The sequence below is a fragment of the Mauremys mutica genome, chromosome 1, assembly GCF_020497125.1.
Source record: "Mauremys mutica isolate MM-2020 ecotype Southern chromosome 1, ASM2049712v1, whole genome shotgun sequence".
NCBI classification, from domain to species: domain Eukaryota; kingdom Metazoa; phylum Chordata; order Testudines; family Geoemydidae; genus Mauremys; species Mauremys mutica.
This window is the reverse complement of record NC_059072.1, coordinates 214,113,768-214,139,098: the sequence shown is the minus strand read 5'-3', so window position 1 is coordinate 214,139,098 and position 25,331 is coordinate 214,113,768. Positions and strand designations below refer to the sequence as shown.

Genomic DNA, 25,331 nt, shown 5'->3' with positions numbered 1-25,331 from the left:
CTAACTTCTTTCTTTCCACACTGAGCTCACTCCCAGGTCTCAACTCTCTGCACAATTCTGCCCTAAACTACATCTCTTCTCTCATCATTTTCTTTCCCCATTCTAACTCCTACAATCTTCTCAAGCTTCTGTCTTGATTGCAGAGGTGCTGGAACTAGGGGTGCTGGAGGTGCGGTAGAACCCCCTGGCTTGAAGTGGTTTCCATCATCTACAGGGTTTATAGTTTGATTCAATGGCTCTCAGCAGCCTCACTATACAAACTGTTCCAGCACCCCTGCTTGATTGTTCCATTTGCCTCCAACACCACCTGACTTCATGCCTTCCCAAATCAATGTTTGCCAAGCACAGTCTCTCTGCTCCTTCACAAAACTACTCCACAAAGTGCTCCACAAATGTCCACACTGTGCTCATTTTCTGATCATATTGCATTGTTTTACATATCCTTTTGCCTTTAGGCTGTAAACTTCTCTAGGACAGATGCACGTATTTATATGGAACATTTAACTCTTTGTACAATGCTGTATATTCAGGGCCAGCTCCAGCTTTTCTGCCGCCCCAAGTGGCGAAAAAAAAAAAGAAGATGAGCAGCGGCACTTCGGCGGCAGCTAAATCGTGCCACTTCTTCAGCAGCAGTTTGGAGGCAGGTCCTCCCTCTCTTCCTCTTCGGTGGCAAATTGGCGGCAGCTCAAAGAGGAAGAGAGGGAATGAGGGACCTGCCGCCGAATTGCCGCCAAAGACCCGGACGTTCCGCCCTGATACTAGACAGAGTGCCGCCCCAGTTCTTGGTCCTGCTAGTGAAGGCAGGGGGCTGGACTTGATGACCTTTCAAGGTCCCTTCCAGTTCTAGGAGATAGGTATATCTCCATATATTATGTTATTTTATTATTTGAATTGGCCACCCCAAGCACCTGCTTCCTACGCTGGAGCCTGGAGCCGGCCCTGTGTATATTCTTAATGCACTATATAATTAACAACTTGTTTCATCAATAAAATTAGAAGGGAAAGCTCTACTATGTCCCTATTGCATGAAGGCAAAAGGATCTTTTCGGGTGGTTTTTTTTGGGTTTTTTTTAGTACTTACAGATTTCCTTGGGTCAGTCTCTATTGAAAAATTTCCAGGATTGCTGTTGACAATTTCCAGTTCTAGGGTTTCATACGTAGGATTAAGCAGAGGGATATACATACGGACCCATCTTAAAGAAAAATAAAATCTGAGTAAGGTATTATAAATTACTAAGCTTGTTCCATTATTGCCTAATGTTAAACTTTTATGACTTTTGCTGATTTGAAAAAACAAGAATTAAGTTTCAATGTGTGTAATTGTAGTAACAAGTACTTAGTATTAAGAATAGTGATAAAATATATTAACTTTATGCCCTGCAATACATGCTTGTGATTACATTAAGTAACCACCACTTCAGTTTTACTTCTGCTCTCTATTCTCTCTTTGATTTATGAACTCGCTCTCTAGGACTAGGACTAATTATAATGTCACTCATTTTAGCCATGTGGCTATTGCACAACTTTCAAAGCCGCCAGAAAGATTTGACAGCAGAAAGTAAAAGGATTACATTTATACCTTACCCCACACTTATAGTCCATAGATAGACTGCAGTGTCTGCCCTCAGAGAAAATAACTGCATAGAAATTAATGATAATCAGATGATAAATAATGATATCTGCATTTCCTTTTCCTCTAAGTAACGGTCAAAAGAAGCTAGTAATTAAATGATATCTCCAATAGCTTTTGATTTACTGCCACTAAGCAGTAATTCTTCTTGATCATCTTGTAACCTTGAACATTCAGACAAGACTCCTGTACTATGGCTCCCATTTAAAAGCAGGTTCTCCCACTCCCTCCTATTCACTCCCCTCACTGCTCCCACAGGAACTGAAAGACAATTTCACTTTACACAACAGCGACACTGCTCATTACAGTATAATGACTAATCATTATATTTAAAACGTAGAGTATGGATTTTAATGAGTACAGTGACAGTCATAGAGCAAAACTTGCATTACAGGGGTCGTGGGAGTGGCGTGCTTTAAATCAGCCAGCACTATCCCTTGCAATCTGCATTTTTTTCTTATCCTCTTATAAGCAAATACATGGAGAAAGGATGCGTTCTGTAGGATATGTTATTTTCAAAGGAAGAGATTATTATCTATTCCAAGATTCCTATTATTCTGACCATACTACTAGAATATAATAATCCCCATTTATGGGGATGTTGACCATAAATCACGTGCTGGTTATAATGACAAGGGACATATAAAATAGATTCAAGGTGGATCAGTGGAAGTGGTAATTAAGGAAAAGTTTGAAAAAAATGATGCACACTTTGGTTTTGCATTCATTCAGGTCCTCCAATACAGAGATACCCATCTATCCAAAGCTATGACAGGTCAACTGCCTGATTGCTCCATATATTTTCCCCTTGGTAGAGCAAGTTAATCACATCCAAACTACAAGAATTTTTTGTAAAAAGCAATAGCCCATAAAAAGAAAGGCATTTGAATCAAATTTTATGATTGTGACCTGAGGTCCCAATCCTGCAACTTCTTCAGTGCTGTAGACGCCACCCCCTGGTATGTTAATAATGTGTTGAGTTTGGTGGGGCTCCATACAGGTCTAGCACTCCACCTGGGTACAGCAGGTTACATTGTTAGGGCCTAAACCCCCAACAGTTGAGAAGCAGTTCTCTCATGCCTAACACTTACCAAGAACTCTGCTAGGGGATTTCTCAGTCTCAGGGATAATCAGGAATAAATGGAAGACTTAGATATTCCCCCAGACTACTGCCTTTCAATAGAGTAGTGTTACCATGAGACAGAAGACCCAAACTCTTTGATTTCCTCAAAATGAAAATGGATATATATATATCTATATGACTATAGATATATATAAATATATATATCTCAGACCATTTAATTACATTGATAAGGAACAGACTGATGAGAGGAACAAAATTTTATGAGAGACAATCAAAAACATTCCAAAGAAGCCAATTAAAAAAAAAACACCAACAGTTTTATGAAAGAAAAAGTGTTATTTTCCAAACTATGAACAATTTCAAAAAGGATGTAACACTGATCTCTATTTTTTGCAACAAAGAAACTATTTGGGGGACAGACAAACAGTACAGTGTACCAAAATACCCTTTGCAAATATTACAAAGCAGGTGTATATTCAAAATAGTATGGTACATCAATTCATAATAATCAGCTTCATTTACAACTTCAAAGTGTGTAGTTTAAAATATACGGGCAACTGCTATTTGAAATATTTCAGTAACATTTATTAGAAAGTATTTTATTTTATAAATAAATCTACTTCAAATTTCAGTGGCAACACACAAAATATGCATGATTTTCATTGACATTTAAACAATAAATACAATAGTTCATTGAATTAAGGGTGTCCGGAATATTCTTTCACATTAGTAGCTGTAACTTGCACAGGTGCTCTGACAGTTTTATAAACAGCTTCAAGATGTGTGTGTATGCACTTGTAAAGGGGCTCAGTGTAAAAAGGATTTTATAATTGCCATTTAAAATAAAATTTAAATGTCCATTTAACTAATGGAGAAAATTAAATTTTAACAACAGTTAATTGCTTTAGCCTTTGATCTATTTTTAATGACCAATATTATTTTAAATTTATCTCATTTTTCTCTATAGCCATTATAAAATATTTATTATGCATCCTAGAGCTTTAAAAATATTATTAGAGTATCTTTTTTTCCTGCCTAAAAAAGAATTCCTTCCTAGTAGATCAATGAGAAAAATGATGCATTTTAATTAGGGCTGTCGAAATTAATCGGGGGACTTAAAAATATAGTGGTGATTAATTGCAGTTTTATTTGCACTGTTAAATAACAACAGAATACCTATTTACATTTATTATAAGTATTTTGGATGTTTTTGTACATTTTCCAATAGCTTGATTTCAATTATAGCACAGAATACAATGTGTACAGTGCTCGCTTTATATTATTATTTTTATTACCAATATTTGCACTGTAAAAAAGGATAAAAATCTACAAGTTGAAGCATGAAGAGGCATACGAATGCTTAGCATATCTGGCATGTAAATACCTACAACAGTGCTATGCAAATGCCTGTTCTCACTTTCAAGTGATGTAAATAAGAAGTGGGCAGCAGTATCTCCTGTTAATGTAAACAAACTTGGTTGTCTTACCAATTGGCTGAACAAGAAGTAGAAGTGAATGGACTTGTAGACTCTAAAATTTTACAGTGTTTTGTTTTTGAGTGCAGTTATGAGAAAAAAAATCAGCATTTTTAAGTTGTTCTTTCTCTAAATAGATTGCACTACAGCAGGAGTTCTCAAACTTCACTGCACCACGATCTCCTTCTGACAGCAAAAATTACTACATGACCGCAGAAGGACAGAGCCCATCCAAGCCCTTCTGCCCGGTGCAGGGGTTGGCAGGGGGAAAAAGCTGAAGTCCGAGCCTTGATGCACCAGGCAGGGAGGCCAAAGCCCGAGGGTTCAGCCCCAGGCAAGGGGCCTGTAACCTGAGCCCTACTGCCCAAGGCTGAAGCCGAAGTCTGAGCCCTGCCATCCAGGGCCAAAGCCCTTGGAATTCTACTCCAGGTGGTGGGGCATGGGCTTGGACGCTGAGCCCCAGCAAGTCTAATGCCAGTCTTGGTGATCCCATTAAAATGGAGTCACAACCCATTTTGGGGTCACAGCCCACAGTTGGAGAACTGCTGCACTACAGTACTTGTATGAGGTAAATTGAAAAATACTATTTCTTTTGTTTATCTTTTTCATAGTGCAAATATTTGTAATAAACAAAATAATAATATAAAGTGGGCACTGTACACTTTGTATTCTGTTTTGTAACTGAAATCAATATATTTGAAAATGTAGAATATTTATAATAAATTTAAATTGGTATTCTATTACTGTTTAACAGTGTGATTAAATTTGCAATTAATCGCTTATTTTAATCTAGTTAATTTGCTTCGCATTAATTGCTTGAGTTAACTGCAATTGACAACTCTAATTTTAATGTACCATTTGTGAACAGTAATTGTTAGAAATGTTTAGAGTTTATTTGAATGTCCTTCTTTATTTCCTTTTAAAGCATCTCTATGTTCTGCTCCTCTGTCACAGAGTTTTTCCTACTTTTAAGAATATCATGTTAAAACACTAATATTCCCTTAAAGAGAATGTTAGGCATATTAAACTATTATCTGCATGCGTAAATCATGTTCAAGTTGCTCACTTTGTAGGTAAGGCCCTAAATTACATCAAAGATTAATACAAGGTTGTACAAAATGTCACCCAAACTGTGAGGATATGGTCTAACACTTTCTCCAAAAGTGACAATGACAAATAACTTTAAACACTTTTTAAAAAATGTAATTACTGTTGTTGTTAAAGATCATTTATCCTATGCAGATCCATCAAAAAATAAATATGTTCTATTATTATTATTAAACTTACATGGAACTTTACAAACAGACAGGCTACCTAATTTAAAGGCCTTGATTCAGCTAAGCATTTAAGCTATCCTTCTGACTCCTTACTAATACACCTCTACCCCAATATAACGTGATCCGATATAACACGAATTTGGATATAACACGGTAAAGCAGTGCTCCAGGGGGGTAGGGCTGCGCACTCCAGCGGATCAAAGCAAGTTCGATATAACGCGGTTTCACCCATAACGCGGTAAGATTTTTTTGGCTCCTGAGGACAGCGTTATATTGGGGTAGAGGTGTATAAGGAATTCTATTATGTTTAAAGTGGCTATTCCCATGAATATGGCTTTGCAAGGCATGGGACAAAACATGGGATAGCAGTTCAGGAAGTGGAGAGTATGGACAGATTATTCATGAAGAGAAAAAATAGGACAGGATTTCTGGAAGAAGTAAATTTGAGGAGAGAACTGAGGAGGGCCTTTGCTCGACCGAAAGTAGGGGGCAGCATGAAGCCATAAATATGAAAAAGAAAAAAAGGTTAAAGCAAGGAAAGAGGGTTGAGAAGTGTGCTGCAAGCTATTTTAATCCATTTTGTTAGAGTTTATATCACATATAATGTCTACTACTGTTTATTTGTTTGCCTTTACTTTAATTAAAAAATCAGCTCCTTCACAATTCCTCTTATATTGTTCTCCTATGCTGCACGGGTGTCCTATGCAGGTGTATTCATCTATGGGTACGTCTACACTATGGGATTATTCCGAATTTACATAAACCGGTTTAACAAAACAGACTGTATAAAATCGAGTGTGCGCGGCCACACTAAACACATTAAATCGGTGGTGTGCGTCCACGGTCCGAGGCTAGCGTCGATTTCTGGAGCATTGCACTGTGGGTAGCTATTCCGTAGCTATCCCATAGTTCCCGCAGCCTCCCCCGCCCCTTGGAATTTCTGGGTTGAGATCCCAGTGCCTGATGCGGCAAAATCATTGCCGCGGGTGGTTCTGGGTAAATGTCGTCAGTCACTCCTTCCTCTGGGAAAGCAACGGCAGACAAGCATTTCGTGCCTTTTTTCCCTGGATTGCCCTGGCAGATGCCATAGCGTGGCAATCATGGAGCCTGTTTAGCCTTTTGTGACTGTCACCGTATGTGTACTAGATGCCGCTCACAGAGGCGATTCAGCAGCGCTACACAGCAGCATGCTTTTGCTTTTGCATGATAGCAGAGATGGTTACCAGCCATATTGTACCATCTACCATGCCATAAATTGGTAATAAGATGATCGTGGCTACCAGTCCTTTTGCACTGCACCATCTGTTGCTGTCATAAGTGCCCCTGGCTGCTCTTAGCCAGGGGCGCAAAAGCCAAAATTGGGAATGACTCCCTGAGTCAATCCCTCCTTTTTGGTATCTAAAAATAGAATCAGTCCTGCCTAGAATATGGGCAAGTGTACTAGAGAACCACTGTATCATAGAACCAGAGAGCACAGCTGCTCTGTGTCAGATCCTGCAGAAATTATGAGCTGTATGCTATTCACAGGGGGTGCTCCTGCAACAACCCCACCTGTTGATTCCGTTCTTCCCTCAGCCTTCCTGGGCTACGGTAGCATTGTCCCCCCACTTGTGTGATGAAGTAATAAAGAATGCAGGAATAAGACACAGTGACTTGTTAGTGAGATTATGAGTGGAAGGCAGCCTCCAGCTGCTATGATAGTCCAGACAGGACAGTAAGGAGTGTGTAGGAGAGGAGCCCAGCATCCCTCTGCTAGTCCAGGGGCAATTGAATCTTTTCTTTACACATGAAGGGTGGGGGCTGATGGAGCTCAGCCCCCTGTTGCTATGATGACGATGGTTATCAGCCATACTGTACCATCTACCAGGAAAAATTAGGGCCAGGCGCCCTTGATCGACCTGACGGATGCTAGTCAGCATGGTTACCAGTCCTTTTGCACTGCCCCATGTGCCAATAGGCTGATGATGAGGACGGATACCAGTCGTATTGTACCATCAGCCATCCATAGCGTGGGGGGAGCAAGGATGTTGGTGTTGAGTGCTGCACCATCGCGTCTATCTGCAGCATTCAGTAAAGATAGGGTGACATGTAAAAGAGTCAAGAGAGGATTGTTTTCCCTTTCACTTCTGGGGGTGGGTGGGGGGGTGCGTAAATTGCCTAGCTATGCCCTGACCCACCGCGGACACTGTTTTTGACCCCAGAAGCATTTGGAGCTCAGCCAAGAATGCAAATGCTTTTCAGAGACTGCAGGAACTGTGGGATAGCTTGAGTCCTCCAGTCCATGAGCGTCCATTTGATTCTTTGGCTTTCCGTTATGCTTGTCACGCAGCAGTGCGCTGAGTCCCTGCTATGGCATCTGTCTGGAGATTTTTTAAAAATGATTTTGAATTTCGTCTTCTGTAACGGAGCGCTGATAGAACAGATTTGCCTGCCCTTACAGCGATCACGTCCGCATCGTCCATGCGGGAGCTCTTTCTTTATTTTGATTTTTAACTGCATCACCACACGTGCTGATCGGAGCTCCACGCTGGGCAAACAGGAAATATTCAAAAGTTCGCGGGGCTTTTCCTGTCTACCTGGCCACTGCATCCGAGTTCAGATTGCTGTCCAGAGCGGTCAGTGGTGCACTGTGGGATACCGCCCGGAGGCCAATACCGTCGATCTGCGGCCACACTAACCCCATTCCGATATGGTAATACCGATATTAGCGCTAATCCTCTCGTTAGGGAGGAGTACAGAAACCGGTTTAAAGAGCCCTTTATACCGATATAAAGGGCCTCTTAGTGTGGACGGGTGTGGCGTTAAATCGGTTTTACGCTCCTAAAACCGGTTTAAATGCCTAGTGTAGACCAGGCTTATCAGTGTGAAGGGACTAGAATCACATACACTTTCTTGTAAAGTAACACAAAATTTAATTTGAAAGTAAAATCTTGAAAATCAATGAATTTTAAATAATATTTCTGACAGGCATGTGGTATACTTAACAGTGCTAATCCTCTCCAATGCATACTTTCATTATGCATGCATACTAAAGTAGGAATTGCCATAGTGGAGCGGACCAATTGTCCATGTAAGCTTGTGTGAAACAGTTGTCAATGCCAGATGCTTCATGTGAAAGAGCATAAACTCCTTATCATATACCTAATCGTGCAAGTCTGTACCAAGAGAGAAGATTTATATTTGATCACAACTGGTGGTAAGCGTTAGATCTGAAACCTGAGGATGCACAGACTTTGCAATTTTATCCTATCAAAGAATAACTGCAAAGGCTATTCTCCGTCATATTAATCCCACCTGCTGCAACTCATACACAGTTTGTTAACTGAAAGGTTTTTAAAGCTACCGTTTTAAACATTATGCAAAAACATAAAAAATATTTATGTATTAAAAGATATGGAAAGGAGCAGCTATGGTATTTTACACATATATTTCCTTTCAGTTCATCTATCCATTTACCAATAATTTAGATAGACAAAATGTCACTTTACCCTTAAGTTATTATTATAAACCTTGTACCCTTAAGTTATTATAAACTCTTTCAACACACACATCGCTAATCATATACACAGGTGCGGGAACTAGGGGTGTGGGGGTGTTGCAGCACCCCCAGGTTTCACCAGGAGAAGTTGGCCAGTGCTGGTGCTGTCAGAAGCATATACATGCTTTACAGAGGAGGTCCCCAATCTGTGCAGCATGCCCCCCTCAGGGGATTGCTGAGGAATGTTTTGGGGGGTGCAGCTGAGGCTTAGGTCAGTCCCTGGGAGGTGGGGAGGGAGCACCACCCAGCTCCACTCCTGGACCCAGCCTGGCTACTGGTCTCAGCTGCCAGTCCAGGGGCTCTGCTCCTGGCTCTGCCACTGAGTATTGGCTGCACAACCCATGGCCAGAGTTCTGATCCCGGCCCCACACCCGGGGTCCCAGCTGCCAGTGGCCCCGCGCCTGGGGCTCTGCTCCTGGCCCCGGCACCCAGGGTCCCGGCTGCAGCTGGCCCTGCACCCAGGGCTCCACTCCCACCCCCACACGCAGGGTCCCAGTTTCTGCTGGCCCCACATCCTGGGGCTCTGCTCCCACCCCCAGCTATGGTCTAAGCCAGGCCCCCTTTACTCCTCTCCATGTCCCCCCACCTCTCCCAGAGCCACAGCCCGCTCCTGGCCCCAGCTCGGAGGGGGCACAGACAGGAATAAGGAGGGGGCATGAGGTAATTGGGGAACAAGCACTTTCAGCTCCCCCACTGTAAAAAGTATTCCAGTGCCACTGACGATACAGTTGACATAGCTAAAGATAACACATAAAACACCAAAACATGAGTCCAGCTTTTCGAAAGCGTACAACATCCTGCAGCTCCCATTGTTGAAGAGAGCTTCTAGGTGCTGAGCACTTTTGAAAATTTGGCCCCAGTTGCGGGTGCTGAAAGCTTTTGAAAACCTGACCCTAAAAGCTTTAAGTATATTTTGAGAGTCAAATTATATTGTGGGAAAGTAAGGCGAAATTTTATAGGAGGAACAAAACAAGAGGATCACTACTACATACAGCCTCCGGAGATGCACCTCCCGAACAGGAGCAGAGTTCATGCACACCTGTAAGGTCTGCAGGAAAGAAGCTTCTGTACTTCACATCTCTGGAGGTGAGACGAAGATAAGCGGTGTTCACAATTTATAAAATGGGCCACTGGGGAAGGTCCATGATTAGGAAAGGAAAGTCCTATACAACTTAATAGAGAATGGTACCTTTTCATAGAGCGTTTAAGACAACTTGTAGAATTCTATAGTATTGTAGCCAATTACTTCATTTTATTATCCATTTATCATTGCATTATTCAGTGTTATGGTCAACTCATATGCGGTATCATATATAATCAATGTATGCTAAAGAGATTTAAATAGTAGGATTATGGGAGTACAAGACTGACAAGTGTTTAGGAGGGATGTGTGTGTATTAGTTGTACAAGTAAAGCATGGCTGGAATGGAAGGCCTATAGACTGAGCCCGCGAAGATTTTAACGTAACCATACTAGGCTGTAGTTTTAGAATGCTTGACATGAGAGGGTGGCTTAGTAACAACCCTATGAGGATAAAGGGAACTAAGGAACAAGCTATGAAAAAGGGCAATATTTATGGGATGTGGAAGTACACATAAGGAAAAGAGAGTTGAAACACTCAAGCATATGCATAAGATGTGCAACATGGTCAGAATAGCAATGTAAAAGAAGTACCCTTGTTGGGCAAAAGTGGGAAGACCCCAAGTGAAACCTGAGCAGGAACCATCCCTCTATCGATGATCATATGTGGAGATATCCATCAGACCCTAGAATATATTTGAGGATGTGAGTATGACTAGTCTTAGGTATTGCATGAGTTTTTGTAGGATTTATACATGCATGGGTAATTATAACTTTACTTGTTGTTTCAATAAAACTTGTAGTACAGATAAGACTTTGTATTTGTGGTTGTGTCTGCGGTCATTATCCTTGGTCTTTGTGTGTTCCTGGAGTCTGCAAAACTGAGAAAAGCACCAGAGGTGATATTCACTCTCTTGAGCTTGAAACTGTAGCAACAGGAGCTGAACACAAGGTAGTTTAATTCAAAATTACTAAATTCAATTTAAGTAAGAAAAAGGCTACCACATGTATAACTTGCTACTAAATTCTGCAGCTGTTTAAGAGAAATTTATAGAGACCTCTAATTAGTTTAATTCCAATTAAATTGCCCTTCCACAAGCAGAATTCAATACGTATCATAATATATTAAAGACACAATCTGTGAAGATCCTGACTGTACGCGTTTGACTCTTATTACTAGGGCAGCTAGGTGCTATGGTAACGCAAATAATAATAATATGGTACATGTACATCTGTATAACTAGATCGAGATGTAATCTACTATAGTTCCGGAATGCGTACTTGTTTGTATGTTTTATATTAGGTATTGATACCAAGGAACAAATTATATTGAAGTATGATGCTGTACTTACTTTCCAAGCTCACATTCTATTTCAGATAATGTAGTTGGCAATGGTTTCTCTGAAGTCAGCTTCAGTGCATACCAAAACTCCCCAACCATCTCCGACAGGAATATGATACTGAAGACAGAGAGATAAACAAGTTCCATCTGAGATGTCTTTTTGTATAATGTCCAGACTGATAAAAGCACAAATTAGAATTTTAGAAAAAATGAGTTCAACAAAGTGACCCCTTTGTTAACTAGTAGAATTTTCCACTAAGAGTCCTATACAGCCTCACAGATACGGTAGCATCTGGATATATCCATCACAAATGAACACTGATCTTTAGGGAGATCCATGGGCAATCAACAGGCTTCATCTTTCTTAACTTTTCAGTTGAAAAATGGCAGTTTTTATATTAAAAGCAGAAAAACTAGAATACATCTCCCACTTGAACTTATAGGAAAAAAAATTCATTTAATTCAAATGTCACAGCAGTTTGCTACTAGATGTTTCGAGACCTGCTACATCAGCTAAAAATAAAATAGGGAGACATCATTAGTCCATTTTAAAATGAAAATACTTTTAAAAACTAAGAGATCAAAACTGAGGCATATATAAGAACATGACAGATGGATATGTTTCAATGGTGTATTCATTATTCTACAATCAAATCTTGTCAGGATTGAAAGTTATTTGTTGCTATGTGAGATACTTAGAGTAGTATATTTTTGTGGCAGGCATTTTAACACATTCCATTCTTATTACAGATTTGTTTTTCTATTTCTCATTTTGTGGCCAGGAGAATCACAAAAATAAGTTAAATAAAATTACAGTAAACATGTTAAACCGTTCCAACATAGCTAAAATACAACGTGCAAACCTGAGCTGCATGAAGGATCAGCTCCTGTTTAAAACAAAGAGACTTGAGTTCTGATTTATGCCTTTATAGGAACTATGAGGCAGACTGTTCACTGTGGCCACTTTACACTGCACCCCTAGCATAAACTGGCTTTGAAATCAGCATTAACTGGCCGGGGAAGATTACTCAAGTGTAAAGATGATAGCAGAGCCACCATAAGGGATTTTTCAGCACTCTTCTTCCCAGTTTCTGGCATAAACATGGTAAAGAGGCAGTAGCCTGGCTGCACTTGCCATGCCAATTTCTGACTGCATTTTCAGACCCTCAGAGCTGTTTGTCAGTGATTTAATTTAGGGCAGACCTCAGGTTGCTCTAGCATGACACAGGGAGACCAGCTTTGCACAGAGCTATAACAGGATCAGGGTAGTGCAAAAGTTACACCACCTTTGCCCATGCCCCCTTGGCCTGCATGCTGCAGATCAGCTGAAACCAAGAACCGCCCCCTTGTCAAGTTAAAAGCACATATCTTATCTTGTTATCTGAAAATTATGAATTTGAAAAAAAAATACTCCACCAGAATATTCTGACACAGCAAAATAAAGCATATTTTCATTCTCAGCTTTCAGAAATGATCAGTTCTGTATCTTGTCTCTGAAAATTTTACTAGAATGTTAACAGTGGTCATTTCTATAAAACTGTAGCCTCTGAAAGCTGTAGTGCAATAATACTTGGCAGCATTCTGTTGTTGGGAAAATCAATAAGAACACATTGAACAATTGCTTTTGAGACTGCTTACTTTGGTGAACTTCAGCCAACTAATGCTTAATTAACAATTCCCTGAGAAAAACTCTTACAATTCTGCAGTGTTCAGCAGCCTGCCTTTACTAGTTCAGCTGAGAACTATGATCTGTGGCAGCAACTCTGAAACCAAGACCAAAAGGTCATCAGTCTTATCACTGGTAATTATCATACTGTACAGACTCTTCTGAGTTTCCAATGTGGTGAAACATCTTTAATTTAAATCTTCTCCGTATTCATTAAGAAGATCATTTCTAATTAATGGAGAATTCTCAAGCTAAATAGATTTTCATGAAGACTGATAAAGGGTTCTTCACCTCTGTTTAGTAAAGTAATTTTAGTTTAGTTCCCTTTCTGCAGAAAGATGGTTCCAGGTCTCTCCCTTTATGGGAAGTGACAAAATTAACAATTCATTTGAAGTCTATATTTTGAGATAGATTTTCTGATATTAAAGTAATATCATAAGAAAATGTACACATAACTCAAGTGATATCCATCAAAGAATTGCCATCTGCCTATCAGCCATCAGAATTATTCAAAGAAAGTGGCGGGTTTGTGTAGAATATATCTAATGTTAAAAAAGTAATACAGAGAACACAAAATATTTCTAACATTCTAGGGTCAAGTAGTTATTGTAGTGTCTAGTGACAATATTTGTACTGAATATTATAAAGCACATATACATGTTAACACTCTGCATCTTACCTTCCTTCTGAAGTGCCAGTACTAGCTGGGGAATATTTTACTTCATAGGAAAGAGTTTCTTTTGGCTGAAGAACAAGAATTGTTTCTCCACTAAGTGCAGCACCCATTAACACTACATCTAACTGTAGAGTTTCATGTGTAGGATTAGTGATGGGAATTTCAATGCCAACGGTATCCTAGAAATACAAAATGAATGAATTATAGGACTTTCACTGTCAAAGAAGTTTGTTAAAGATGAAGTAAGGAAGATGCTTCTACATTAACTGAACTGAATGGCACATAGGCCATATTTAATTTGATAAATTAACATAGTGTAAATGCACTAAGAGGCAGCAGTAGCCAACTGCCCAATCATAAGTCACTTCTTGTTCCATCAAGTAATCAGGGGTTATCAAACTCTCCAGCCAACCCTCCCCACCAATACGCCATGTAGTCTACCAAGGCCCGTCTTACATTATAATGCTAGCTAGCACCCTATCATTGCAGAGAGAGCTAGTGCAGCCCCAAGTGACCTCTCAAGGTCACTTGCAAGGTTTCTGCAAGGCTCCTCCCTCTTCATTTTTAAGTCCCATCATAATGCTTTACATGGTAAAAAACTAACAGTCCAACCCCACCTTGCTATCTCTCTTCTTTAACCCCTATTTTCTTGTCTGTCTTTCAACTGTGAACTCTTCGGGCAAAGAGTATCCTTTCTCAAATGTCCAGAAAGCACATAGCATATCATGGGAAATACCAAAACTAAATAATACATAATGGTACCAAAATCAAGATGGAGACAAACTATGGCCTGGATAGATACACATTTACACTCCTGTATTGGATACCTACAACATGACTAGAAGTCCGGGAGAGGAAGCAGATTCCACAGAACTGTTATGTTTCCCTCTTGGGCTGCTTCTGAAGCTCTGCAACAATGCACTTCATCTTATTTCAGGGGTCATGGCTAAGCCACAAATGAGCATATAATAAGTTTGGCCCTATGTACTTTATACACAAGCTTTATTCCACATCGAAGATGAAATATTTCATCTGGGTAGGGGTGGAATATTTTATTCAAAAAGGCCCACTCTTTGCTGGTTTTTACATGTATTGCACACACTTTCTCCAAACCATGTCCCTTTTTCTAGTACTGCACTTGCTCATACAAAACGTGTTAATACGCGTTTCCATTTTCTGTCGTTCTCCAACCAAAGGCTGTCAATGTGCAGCACATTCTCTTTTTTGTACATAAGACAATGTGATTCTCAGAACAGAATCTGGCCCACAGCTTGAAGTACAAAAATTGGAATCCTACCTTAATATGAAATAAGACAAAAACAGAACAAAATATCTGAGAAAATGAAAAGATAGTAAAATTTTAGCATGAAATATTTTACATCCCACTCTCAGCTGCTTATCCCTACCTTGCACTTGCCTATAATTTAACACATTCCTTTACATTTACAGAAAATGGCTGCTGGAGTTGAACACACATAAAATGAATTTAACGTTCTACAGATGGTAGGATTACATCAACAGTTCAAATCATTCAAGTGCCTTGCATCAGGAAGATGCAATTTAAATTTGCAATAAAATACTTTAAAGCTCAGATTAATAGTTTTTAGTGGTTTAAACAAATTTCTAAATGTATTTGCTATTTTATTGCTAAGGGCTTCAAAACAAAGTACCATAAAAGCCCGTGTATGTTTCTGTTTAAGAAGTATCTTTATAGCAAAAGGGAAATACTTGAATGCCTGTCTAAAAAGAAACTGTCAATTTTTTAAAATAATTGTATTCAAAATAATTTATAGTATTTCCTTAGAAACTTGCAACAGAAATCTGTTCCCTACCAAACACCTCCCCCTCCATTGTGTGCATGGACGACTCACACACTCACAGGTTTGTTATTACAGGGATAGTCATGAGAGCAGTTCCACTGGCATCTTTAGTATGCATGTGTATTACAAATTTCTAGAGTCATTCTTGAAATGCATGACTTTCGCACCTAGCCCTTTATGTGGAGGCATAGTACCAGGAAGAACTACAAGATTGCCATCTACACATTGAAACAGGTGTTTCTCAAACAACAGGCCCAGGGCAAAACCTACCGAGGAGAAACAAAAGAGCTAAAGCAGCGGCAATTCCCAGCCAGATTTATAATACTTTAGTTAGACTTACAGGTGGTTGTTCAATTTGTTTTTATGTTTTAAGGGAATATCTTTTATCAGTGACCTAGAAGAAAACATAAAATCATCACTGATGAAGTTTGCAGATGATGCAAAAATTGGAGGCATAGTAAATAATGAAGAGGACAGGTCACAGATTCAGAGTGATCTAGATCACTTGGGAAACTGGGCTCAAGTAAACAATATGCTTCTGAATATATTTAAATGTAAATATGTACATCTAGGGACAAAGACTGTAGTCCATACTTCAGAATGGGGAACTATCTTGGAAAGCAGTGACTCTAAAATGATTTGGGGGGTCAGAGTGGATAATCAGCTGAATGTGAGCTCCCAGTGTGATGCTGTGGGCCAAATAGGCTAAACAGGGGAATCTTGAGAAGGAGTAGAGAGGTTAATTTATCTCTGTATTTGGCAGTCATGTGACTGCTGCTGGAATACTGTGTCCAATTCTAGCGCCCACAATTCGAGAATGATGTTGATATATTGGACAAGGTTCAGAGAACAGCCACAAGAATGAATAGAGAATTGGGAAACATGCCTTCTAGTGACAGACTCAAAGGGCTAAATCTTAGCAAAGAGAAGGGTAAGGGGAAACTCAATTGCAGTCTATCAGTATCTAAGTGGGGAACAAATATTAAATAATGGGCTCTTCAATCTACCGGAGAAAGGTATAACACAATCCAAAGGCTAGAAGTTGAAGCTAGACTAACTCTACTGGCAATAAGGTGTACATTTTTAACAGCGAAGTTAATTAGCCATTGGAACAATTTACCAATAGATATGTTGGATTCTTCTTCACTGACAATTTTTAAATCAAGATTGGGTATTTTTTCTAAAAGATCTGCTCTAGGAATTATTTTGGGGAAGTTCTATGGCCTTTCTTACACAGGAGGTCAGCTAGGTGATCACAATGGTCCCTTCTGGCCTTGGAATCTATTAATATGAATCTATGAGAAAGGGAATGGCTGTCACTTTGCCCATTGTGACTACTCCCAAGACAAGTTAGCTTTAGGTGACCACTTAGCCAAAAATCAAATGACAATGTGCATACTTAGCGGCTCCTCCCATACATGCAAAGGCCTCTTGTTTTTACTCTGTTATAAACTCCTACTTCTCTTGCGGGTAGCTATGGGTGAACTGAAAATGTTCCTTTATCTTTGAAAATGATCTTCCAATTCTAATAAAATTCAATCTTAGCTTTGTTTTTATGAACATATTGATGAAATACTTACATGGATATTAATCTCAGGTGGTACACCACCCAGCACTGAGGTACTCAAAACAGTGGAGCTTAATTAATTAATTTGGTTGAGTGTGATCTTGTAGCTAACTCAGATTCCACAACTCTGTAGCTCCATAAATAAAACTTAAAATCATTATGCTAGCATGACTCTTATCACAGGTTAGAACCACCACTATACAGTAATTATTACTGGCATTGATACATATAGATATACAGTCAGAAATCATCTTGGACTAAAACTAAAATTGTGCGATTTTTTAATTCATAACTCACCACAAATTACACCTCCAAACTACTGCATTCATTTGACTTTAATATTAGGGATGGGCAAAGAGGTTTAGATAAAGAACTTCCTCTTCCAAATTCTGGAATCAACTAAACTCAAATGTTTTGTGAATTTCAAAATTCAAATTTCCATTTTTGCACAATGATGCAGTTGTAGGATTCAGGAAGTATAAAATGCAAACACAGTTCCTGAAATCTTTGTAGCCTAAGTGGAAGCAGAAAAAGTGAGAAATGTGAAGAAACAGATTCTGCTCTTAAATTTTTTCAGCCTATTTCTACAAGCCCAAGAACATTGAAAAGTTTAGATAAGATTTAAAAAAAAAATGTTTCCTGATAGCTGTTGTCCCAACCAAAGCTAAGTGCTTCTGAGGTTTGCTTCTCACTTCTTCAAGTTTCATATACAGAAAAATAAACTGCATTATCAACTTTAGGTTTCAGCCCTAGTATACTAGAGATCACAGAAACAAGCTTAACAAACTTGTCCTGTGTGTTCATCTGCCAAAAAAAGTCTCTAAAATAATTTTGTCAAGAATATCCATGCAATTCACAGATTCAGAAGTAATAAATAATAAATTAATACTAAAACTATTATCAATGCCTTTCATTCTGAAAGATCTCTGATTAGAGATAGGAGCAATCTGGGGGTGCAGACCCAGAGGCAGGATATTTCTAGTTCTGCTGTCTCCCATCTTCCCTCTCCCTTTTGGGGTTGATGCATGAATGGTGTGTAGAAGAGAGAAAAATGGATGCTGCAGCACCAGAGGAAGATTATGTGGATTTATTGATGGGAACTTGGGAATGATTGCCTATTAGCTACTGATCTCCTTTTGTGTTCTCTTTTTCAGGTCTCAGGAGTGTGGGAGAAGCTGTGGAAGGAGTGCATAAACTGCCATGGCAACCTCCCAGTAAATTAGGTTTGTTTGTCAGTCCATGTATCTATTAATGAATCTATGCTTTATTCTTTGTGTTTTAGAGGTAAATCTCAGAGGGAATTTTTTTTTCTTTCTTAAGTTTAAAGTTTGAGTAGAACTTTAAAAAAAATGCTTTTCCCCCATTGGATTCCTCTGCCTTTTGGGGAATCAATCAGGGCTGAGATAAGTTAGGAACTATGTTGGTCATTCCCATGAATGGGCAGGTTTGGGGTCTAGAAAGAGACGAGACCAGCTGAGTAGTGCTTTGTCTCTTCTCTGACCTGCATGCAGCTAGCCTGTCAAATACCAGGATGAATGCTCCGGTCTTGCAAAACTGCCATTGAAGAGTGTGCAAAAGGATTGCAGGGTTGCTCTGATAAGGCTAAATGCACCTGTGCAGCAGGGACTATAAGTCTACTTTCTGTCAACAATGACAGTAACATAGTGGTGAGTGACACTTCCTTCAAGCAACAGCAATCCCAACTGTGGTATGAATGCATACGCATTGTTGGTAGTAATAGTTAGCAGTAATTGTGTGGACATACTGCATGTTACAGAGATGCAATGACTATTTCAGTGTCAAAATTCTTGGGTATAAATAGAGCTCTGGAGCCAGGTAAGAGACACAGATTTGGATGGAGAAACCTGGGGGAACCAACAGAGATTCTATAGCTCTAATCTTATTTTGTACTTTGTAAGCATGTCCTTTTCCCAGCTCATTTTCAAACAGTCCCCACACTGTGCAGAATCCAAACTCGCCCCCTTCCTGAGGTTTGGTTTTACAAACACAGACATTACTAATATCAGGGGTCAGCTCAAATCTTCTCCTCAGGCTTGACTGCTCCTACGGATCCTATTTCCGGCTTGCTCATGCCCATGCCCAAGATCCTTCCTCTCTATAGAGCTGCTCCCATCTCTTGTATATCGGGCTAGGTTAATAAACCCTCTGACCACTTAAGTTTTTCCCCATAAAATAAATAACTGTTAATGGAGTGTTTCAGGTGATAACTGTCAGCTCTTTAGATGCACCTCACACAAAATCCTAAAATTCTGCTTGCTCACTGACCCTTAAATATCATCTAAATAAATCACAGAACATGTGCAAGGCAAAACAACATTCCTACCCTGCCTGAGATTCCCTTACACCTCAACCTTTGCAACAGACTACAGCCAAGGGAAACAAAAGAACAAAATGCTAAGGTTACTACTTCTGAAAAAGAATATCGCCAAGCAAATTGTCTGGAAAACAGAAACTATGGTTAAAACTAGTGAATGTTATTTTGGAAGGAAGCTAGTTAAAAACATGATTTATTTGGTAAAAACAAAGGAGCTTTCATGTTAATGTGTTTAGAAGTACTGTAGAAGCAGCAAAGAATCCTGTGGCACCTTATAGACTAACAGACGTTTTGCAGCATGAGCTTTCGTGGGTGAATACCCACTTCTTCGGATGCAAGCATTCACCCACGAAAGCTCATGCTGCAAAACGTCTGTTAGTCTATAAGGTGCCACAGGATTCTTTGCTGCTTCTACAGAACCAGACTAACACGGCTACCCCTCTGATACTTTAGAAGTACTATAAACATTAATAGTTAAGAACTGCAACCATTTTTTTCTGACAGTCTGAGACAGTTAAATTAAATTTAGTGAAAGAACAATTTACTGATTGTATATTGTTAAAATACCATGAATAAAGATAATAATTATGTACCACATATACTAACCCCGTGGAAAATAAAATACATAAATGCTTTGTCTGCTTAAGATTAAGGACACTTGCAAATAGTTATATTGATGCTTAATAATCAGATATTTTATTTTGATAGTTCAATACTTTATCATTTTGCTTAAAAGAAGAAACCTATTTTCTGAAATAGTCCCTCATAATCTGCAATTTACCAACAAATATTTGAGGGGTACAGCTATCCTGGTTAAATGGATAGTGCTAATTCACACACCACAGATCTCTTATTAAGTAGCTTGTAACACCTATAGTAAGACTGGTATTTACTCAACTGCTGCTCATATTGAAAATCAATTGTACCACCTATAGGTGAGTGTTACACAACCACCTCTAACAGTGACAATAATTCGGTCTCTATGTCCATTCAAACTTTGGCCTCTCTGCAAAGTCTGCCAACAAGGATTCCAGTTGCGATGATATGTACACCTGCTCACCAGGAACTGAAGTGAAACAACAAACTAATTTCAGAAAGCCTACAGAACAGCCATCAGACAGTAATACCCTTTAGAACATAAGAACATAAGAAAGGCCGTACCGGGTCAGACCAAAGGTCCATCTAGCCCAGTATCTGTCTACCGACAGTGGCCAATGCCAGGTGCCCCAGAGGGAGTGAACCTAACAGGCAATGATCAAGTGATCTCTCTCCTGCCATCCATCTCCATCCTCTGACGAACAGAGGCTAGGGACACCATTCTTACCCACCCTGGCTAATAGCCATTTATGGACTTAGCCACCATGAATTTATCCAGTCCCCTTTTAAACATTGTTATAGTCCTAGCCTTCACAACCTCCTCAGGTAAGGAGTTCCACAAGTTGACTGTGCGCTGTGTGAAGAAGAACTTCCTTTTATTTGTTTTAAACCTGCTGCCTATTAATTTCATTTGGTGACCCCTAGTTCTTGTATTATGGAATAAGTAAATAACTTTTCCTTATCCACTTTCTCAACATCACTCATGATTTTATATACCTCTATCATGTCCCCCCTTAGTCTTCTCTTTTCCAAGCTGAAAAGTCCTAGCCTCTTTAATCTTTCCTCGTATGGGACCCTCTCTAAACCCCTAATCATTTTAGTTGCCCTTTTCTGAACCTTTTCTAGTGCTAGAATATCTTTTTTGAGGTGAGGAGACCATATCTGTACACAGTATTCGAGATGTGGGCATACCATGGATTTATATAAGGGCAATAATATATTCTCAGTCTTATTCTCTATCCCCTTTTTAATGATTCCTAACATCCTGTTTGCTTTTTTGACCGCCTCTGCACACTGCATGGACATCTTCAGAGAACTATCCACGATGACGCCAAGATCTTTTTCCTGACTCGTTGTAGCTAAATTAGCCCCCATCATGTTGTATGTATAGTTGGGGTTATTTTTTCCAATGTGCATTACTTTACAGTAAATCCACATTAAATTTCATTTGCCATTTTGTTGCCCAATCACTTAGTTTTGTGAGATCTTTTTGAAGTTCTTCACAATCTGCTTTGGTCTTAACTATCTTGAGCAGTTTAGTATCATCTGCAAACTTTGCCACCTCACTGTTTACTCCTTTCTCCAGATCATTTATGAATAAATTGAATAGGATTGGTCCGAGGACTGACCCTTGGGGAACACCACTAGTTACCCCTCTGCATTCTGAAAATTTACCATTAATTCCTACCCTTTGTTCCCTGTCCTTTAACCAGTTCTCAATCCATGAAAGGACCTTCCCTTTTATCCCATGACAGCTTAATTTACGTAAGAGCCTTTGGTGAGGGACCTTGTCAAAGGCTTTCTGGAAATCTAAGTACACTATGTCCACCGGATCCCCCTTGTCCACATGTTTGTTGACCCCTTCAAAGAATTCTAATTGATTAGTAAGACACGATTTCCCTTTACAGAAACCATGTTGACTATTGCTCAAGAGTTTATGTTTTTCTATGTGTCTGACAATTTTATTCTTTACTATTGTTTCAACTAATTTGCCCGGTACCGACGTTAGACTTACCGGTCTGTAATTGCTGGGATCACCCCTAGAGCCCTTTTTAAATATTGGCGTTACATTAGCTAACTTCCAGTCATTGGGTACCGAAGCCGATTTAAAGGACAGATTACAAACCTTAGTTAATAGTTCCGCAACTTCACATTTGAGTTCTTTCAGAACTCTTGGGTGAATGCCATCTGGTCCCGGTGACTTGTTAATGTTGAGTTTATCAATTAATTCCAAAACCTCCTCTAGTGACACTTCAATCTGTGACAGTTCCTCAGATTTGTCACCTACAAAAGCCAGCTCAGGTTTGGGAATCTCCCTAACATCCTCAGCCGTGAAGACTGAAGCAAAGAATCCATTTAGTTTCTCCGCAATGACTTTATCGTCTTTAAGCGCTCCTTTTGTATTTTGATCATCAAGGGGCCCCACTGGTTGTTTAGCAGGCTTCCTGCTTCTGATGTACTTAAAAAACATTTTGTTATTACCTTTGGAGTTTTTGGCTAGCCGTTCTTCAAACTCCTCTTTGGCTTTTCTTATTACACTCTTGCACTTAAGTTGGCAGTGTTTGTGCTCCTTTCTATTTGCCTCACTAGGATTTGACTTCCACTTCTTAAAGGAAGTCTTTTTATCTCTCACTGCTTCTTTTACATGGTTGTTAAGCCACGGTGGATCTTTTTTAGTTCTTTTACTGTTTTTCTTAGTTTGGGGTATACATTGAAGTTGGGCCTCTATTATGGTGTCTTTAAAAAGGGCCCATGCAACTTGCAGGGATTTCACTTTAGTCACTGTACCTTTTAACTTTTGTCTAACTAACCCCCTCATTTTTGTATAGTTCCCCCTTTTGAAATTAAATGCCACAGTGTTGGGCAGTTGAGGTGTTCTTCCCACCACAGGGATGTTGAATGCTATTGTATTATGGTCACTATTTCCAAGCGGTCCTGCAATAGTTACCTCTTGGACCAGCTCCTGCGCTCCACTCAGGATTAAATCTAGAGTTGCCTCTCCCCTTGTGGGTTCCCGTACCAGCTGCTCCATGAAGCAGTCATTTAAAGTATCGAGAAATTTTACCTCTGCATTTCGTCCTGAAGTGAAATGTTCCCAGTCAATATGGGGATAATTGAAATCCCCCACTATTATTGGGTTCTTAATTTTGATAGCCTCTCTAATTTCCCTTAGCATTTCATCATCACTATTACTGTCCTGGTCAGGTGGTCGATAATAGATCCCTAATGTTATATTTTTACTAGAGCATGAAATTTCTATCCATAGAGACTCTATGGAACATGTGGATTCGCTTAAGATTTTACACTGGTCACTCTTGTCCTGGACAATGATGATTCTTTAAGTGCCAACCATGTGCTCATTCTGTAATAGTGCACTGAGACAGTCCTTGCACTGATTCAAATGGGCAGCCTAGTGGAGAAACACACTGAAACCCATTTTCAGTCACCTGAGTTACCCAGCCCCAGTCATTGCATACTTTTTAAAGAAACTTTCAAATCACATTTTAAAATCATTTCCTTCCTTAGTTAAAATCATCTTACAAACCACAAAATGATGCTTGTTTTCAACTCAGATCTGTAATTTGCTAGTTTTAGATCATGTTTCATATGCTCTTAATTCAGATGCAGATTGAGAGGGCATGTTTTAATCATTATGGTGACACTTAATAAACAAACGCTGCTTCAGGAAGCCACATACACTCTCCCCCATATAGGCAGCATGTGCAAGGAAAGCAGCTGCTCCACTCCGTATGGAGTGTAAAGGTATTTTAATTTTATTCTCATGTCGTTAAATGGTATTTTGAGATTGGGCAGCCCTGTAATATCATTTTGGGAGACATGGGGGTGTACCCATCCCATTTGGCAAGGTAGGTCCTCCTTCTGCAATGGCATTCATTGGGGAAAAGATATGTCCTCTCTTGAAATATTGTTTTGAGAAGTGGGACCTCTACCCCCACAGAGTATTTTGGCAGATGGAGCCTCTCCTCAGCAACAGCATTAAAAATAATCAAAACAGCTTTCTTTCTCTTCTTCCCCAGCCGCACCCCATAAGAGAGGTGGCTCTTGGCTCCCCTACTTTCCCTTCCCGAAGCCTCACAGTAGGAGGTGCTTTAGGCCTGAAGATCCCATTGTTCATGACTTCCCCAGGAGGAGCTCTCCTTTTGTTTCTGGGAACCCAGGCAGATGGCATCAGCCAAGACTTCAAGACTACGCTCCATGTGCATGTTCTCAGGCTGTCACCTACTCTGCTCACTCCAGCATTGCTAAAAATAGCAGTGTAGATGCAACAGCATGGACTGTACATACTCATCTAGGGACCCTGGGTATATACTCAAGTTGCAAGTCTATGCTGAATGTGCATGTGAATGGTTTGCAATTAATATCAGATATATTTTAATCTTCACACTTCATTATGCTGGCCATTCAAAGTATGAAGTAAAGTAAGAGCTCTTGGTGCCAAAACTGGACTACATTCTGTACATTATACATGTGCACTTAATTTCCATGTCAAAGTCTGAGACCACAAGTCCACTGCATTCCCCATGTAGTTTAGTTTACAGAATTACATTAGTGTTGGCCTTGAAAGATATCGCTGTAATTGTAGGAAAATTAGTAAACCAAAATAAAGCATTTTGGCCTGGATAATTACCCAGTATACCGAGTCACCACACTTAAATTTTACTCCATTTATATGTGCTGTAGAGACTTGATCCTGCAAGCTACTGAGCATTGTGGCCCAAAGCACATGAGTAGTCCATTGACTTTGAAAATGTGCTTACATACATAACAGAACACACCAATTTGCAGGATCAAGCCCCTACCTCCCCCCCAAAAAAACCCCCAACAACAAAAACCTAACCAGAACTATCACAGACTAGCACTATACATATTCTGTGTAAATTCTATACTATAATAATTTATTTTACACTTACTGTGAAGCATAGAAAATAAAATAAAATAAAACACAAGTGACTTGTTGTAAGACAGCATGTAAAACTTCTGGCTCTCTATCCAGAATTTTGCTGAATAACAAGTTTCCAAAACTGTTTGCTCAGCATAGTTATTAAGATGAGAAGAAATAGTAACAGTTATACTATGAAGACAAAATAAATTAACCTCATTCTCATTACATTAAAAATAATAATGTCTACTACATCCAAATTTGCTCTCAAACAGACAGATGAATCCAAAGTAACTCTGTTATTACTCTGGATTTACATCAGTGTAATTGATATGAGAATTTAG

At 39.5% G+C, this 25,331-nt stretch overlaps 1 protein-coding gene across 2 annotated transcripts in view; it reads right to left on the bottom strand.

Annotated features, from left to right (window-relative positions):
- Window positions 1–25,331, bottom strand: part of CFAP47 (cilia and flagella associated protein 47) — a 647,660-nt gene that overhangs the window by 166,928 nt on the left and 455,401 nt on the right. For both annotated transcript variants that reach the window (XM_045022903.1, XM_045023700.1), the window contains 3 exons: window positions 13,772–13,947; window positions 11,437–11,544; window positions 1,082–1,193 (listed from right to left, as the gene is read on the bottom strand). In XM_045022903.1, the coding sequence (XP_044878838.1) occupies window positions 1,082–1,193; window positions 11,437–11,544; window positions 13,772–13,947 (396 nt within the window). The remainder of the gene's footprint in view (window positions 1–1,081; window positions 1,194–11,436; window positions 11,545–13,771; window positions 13,948–25,331) is intronic.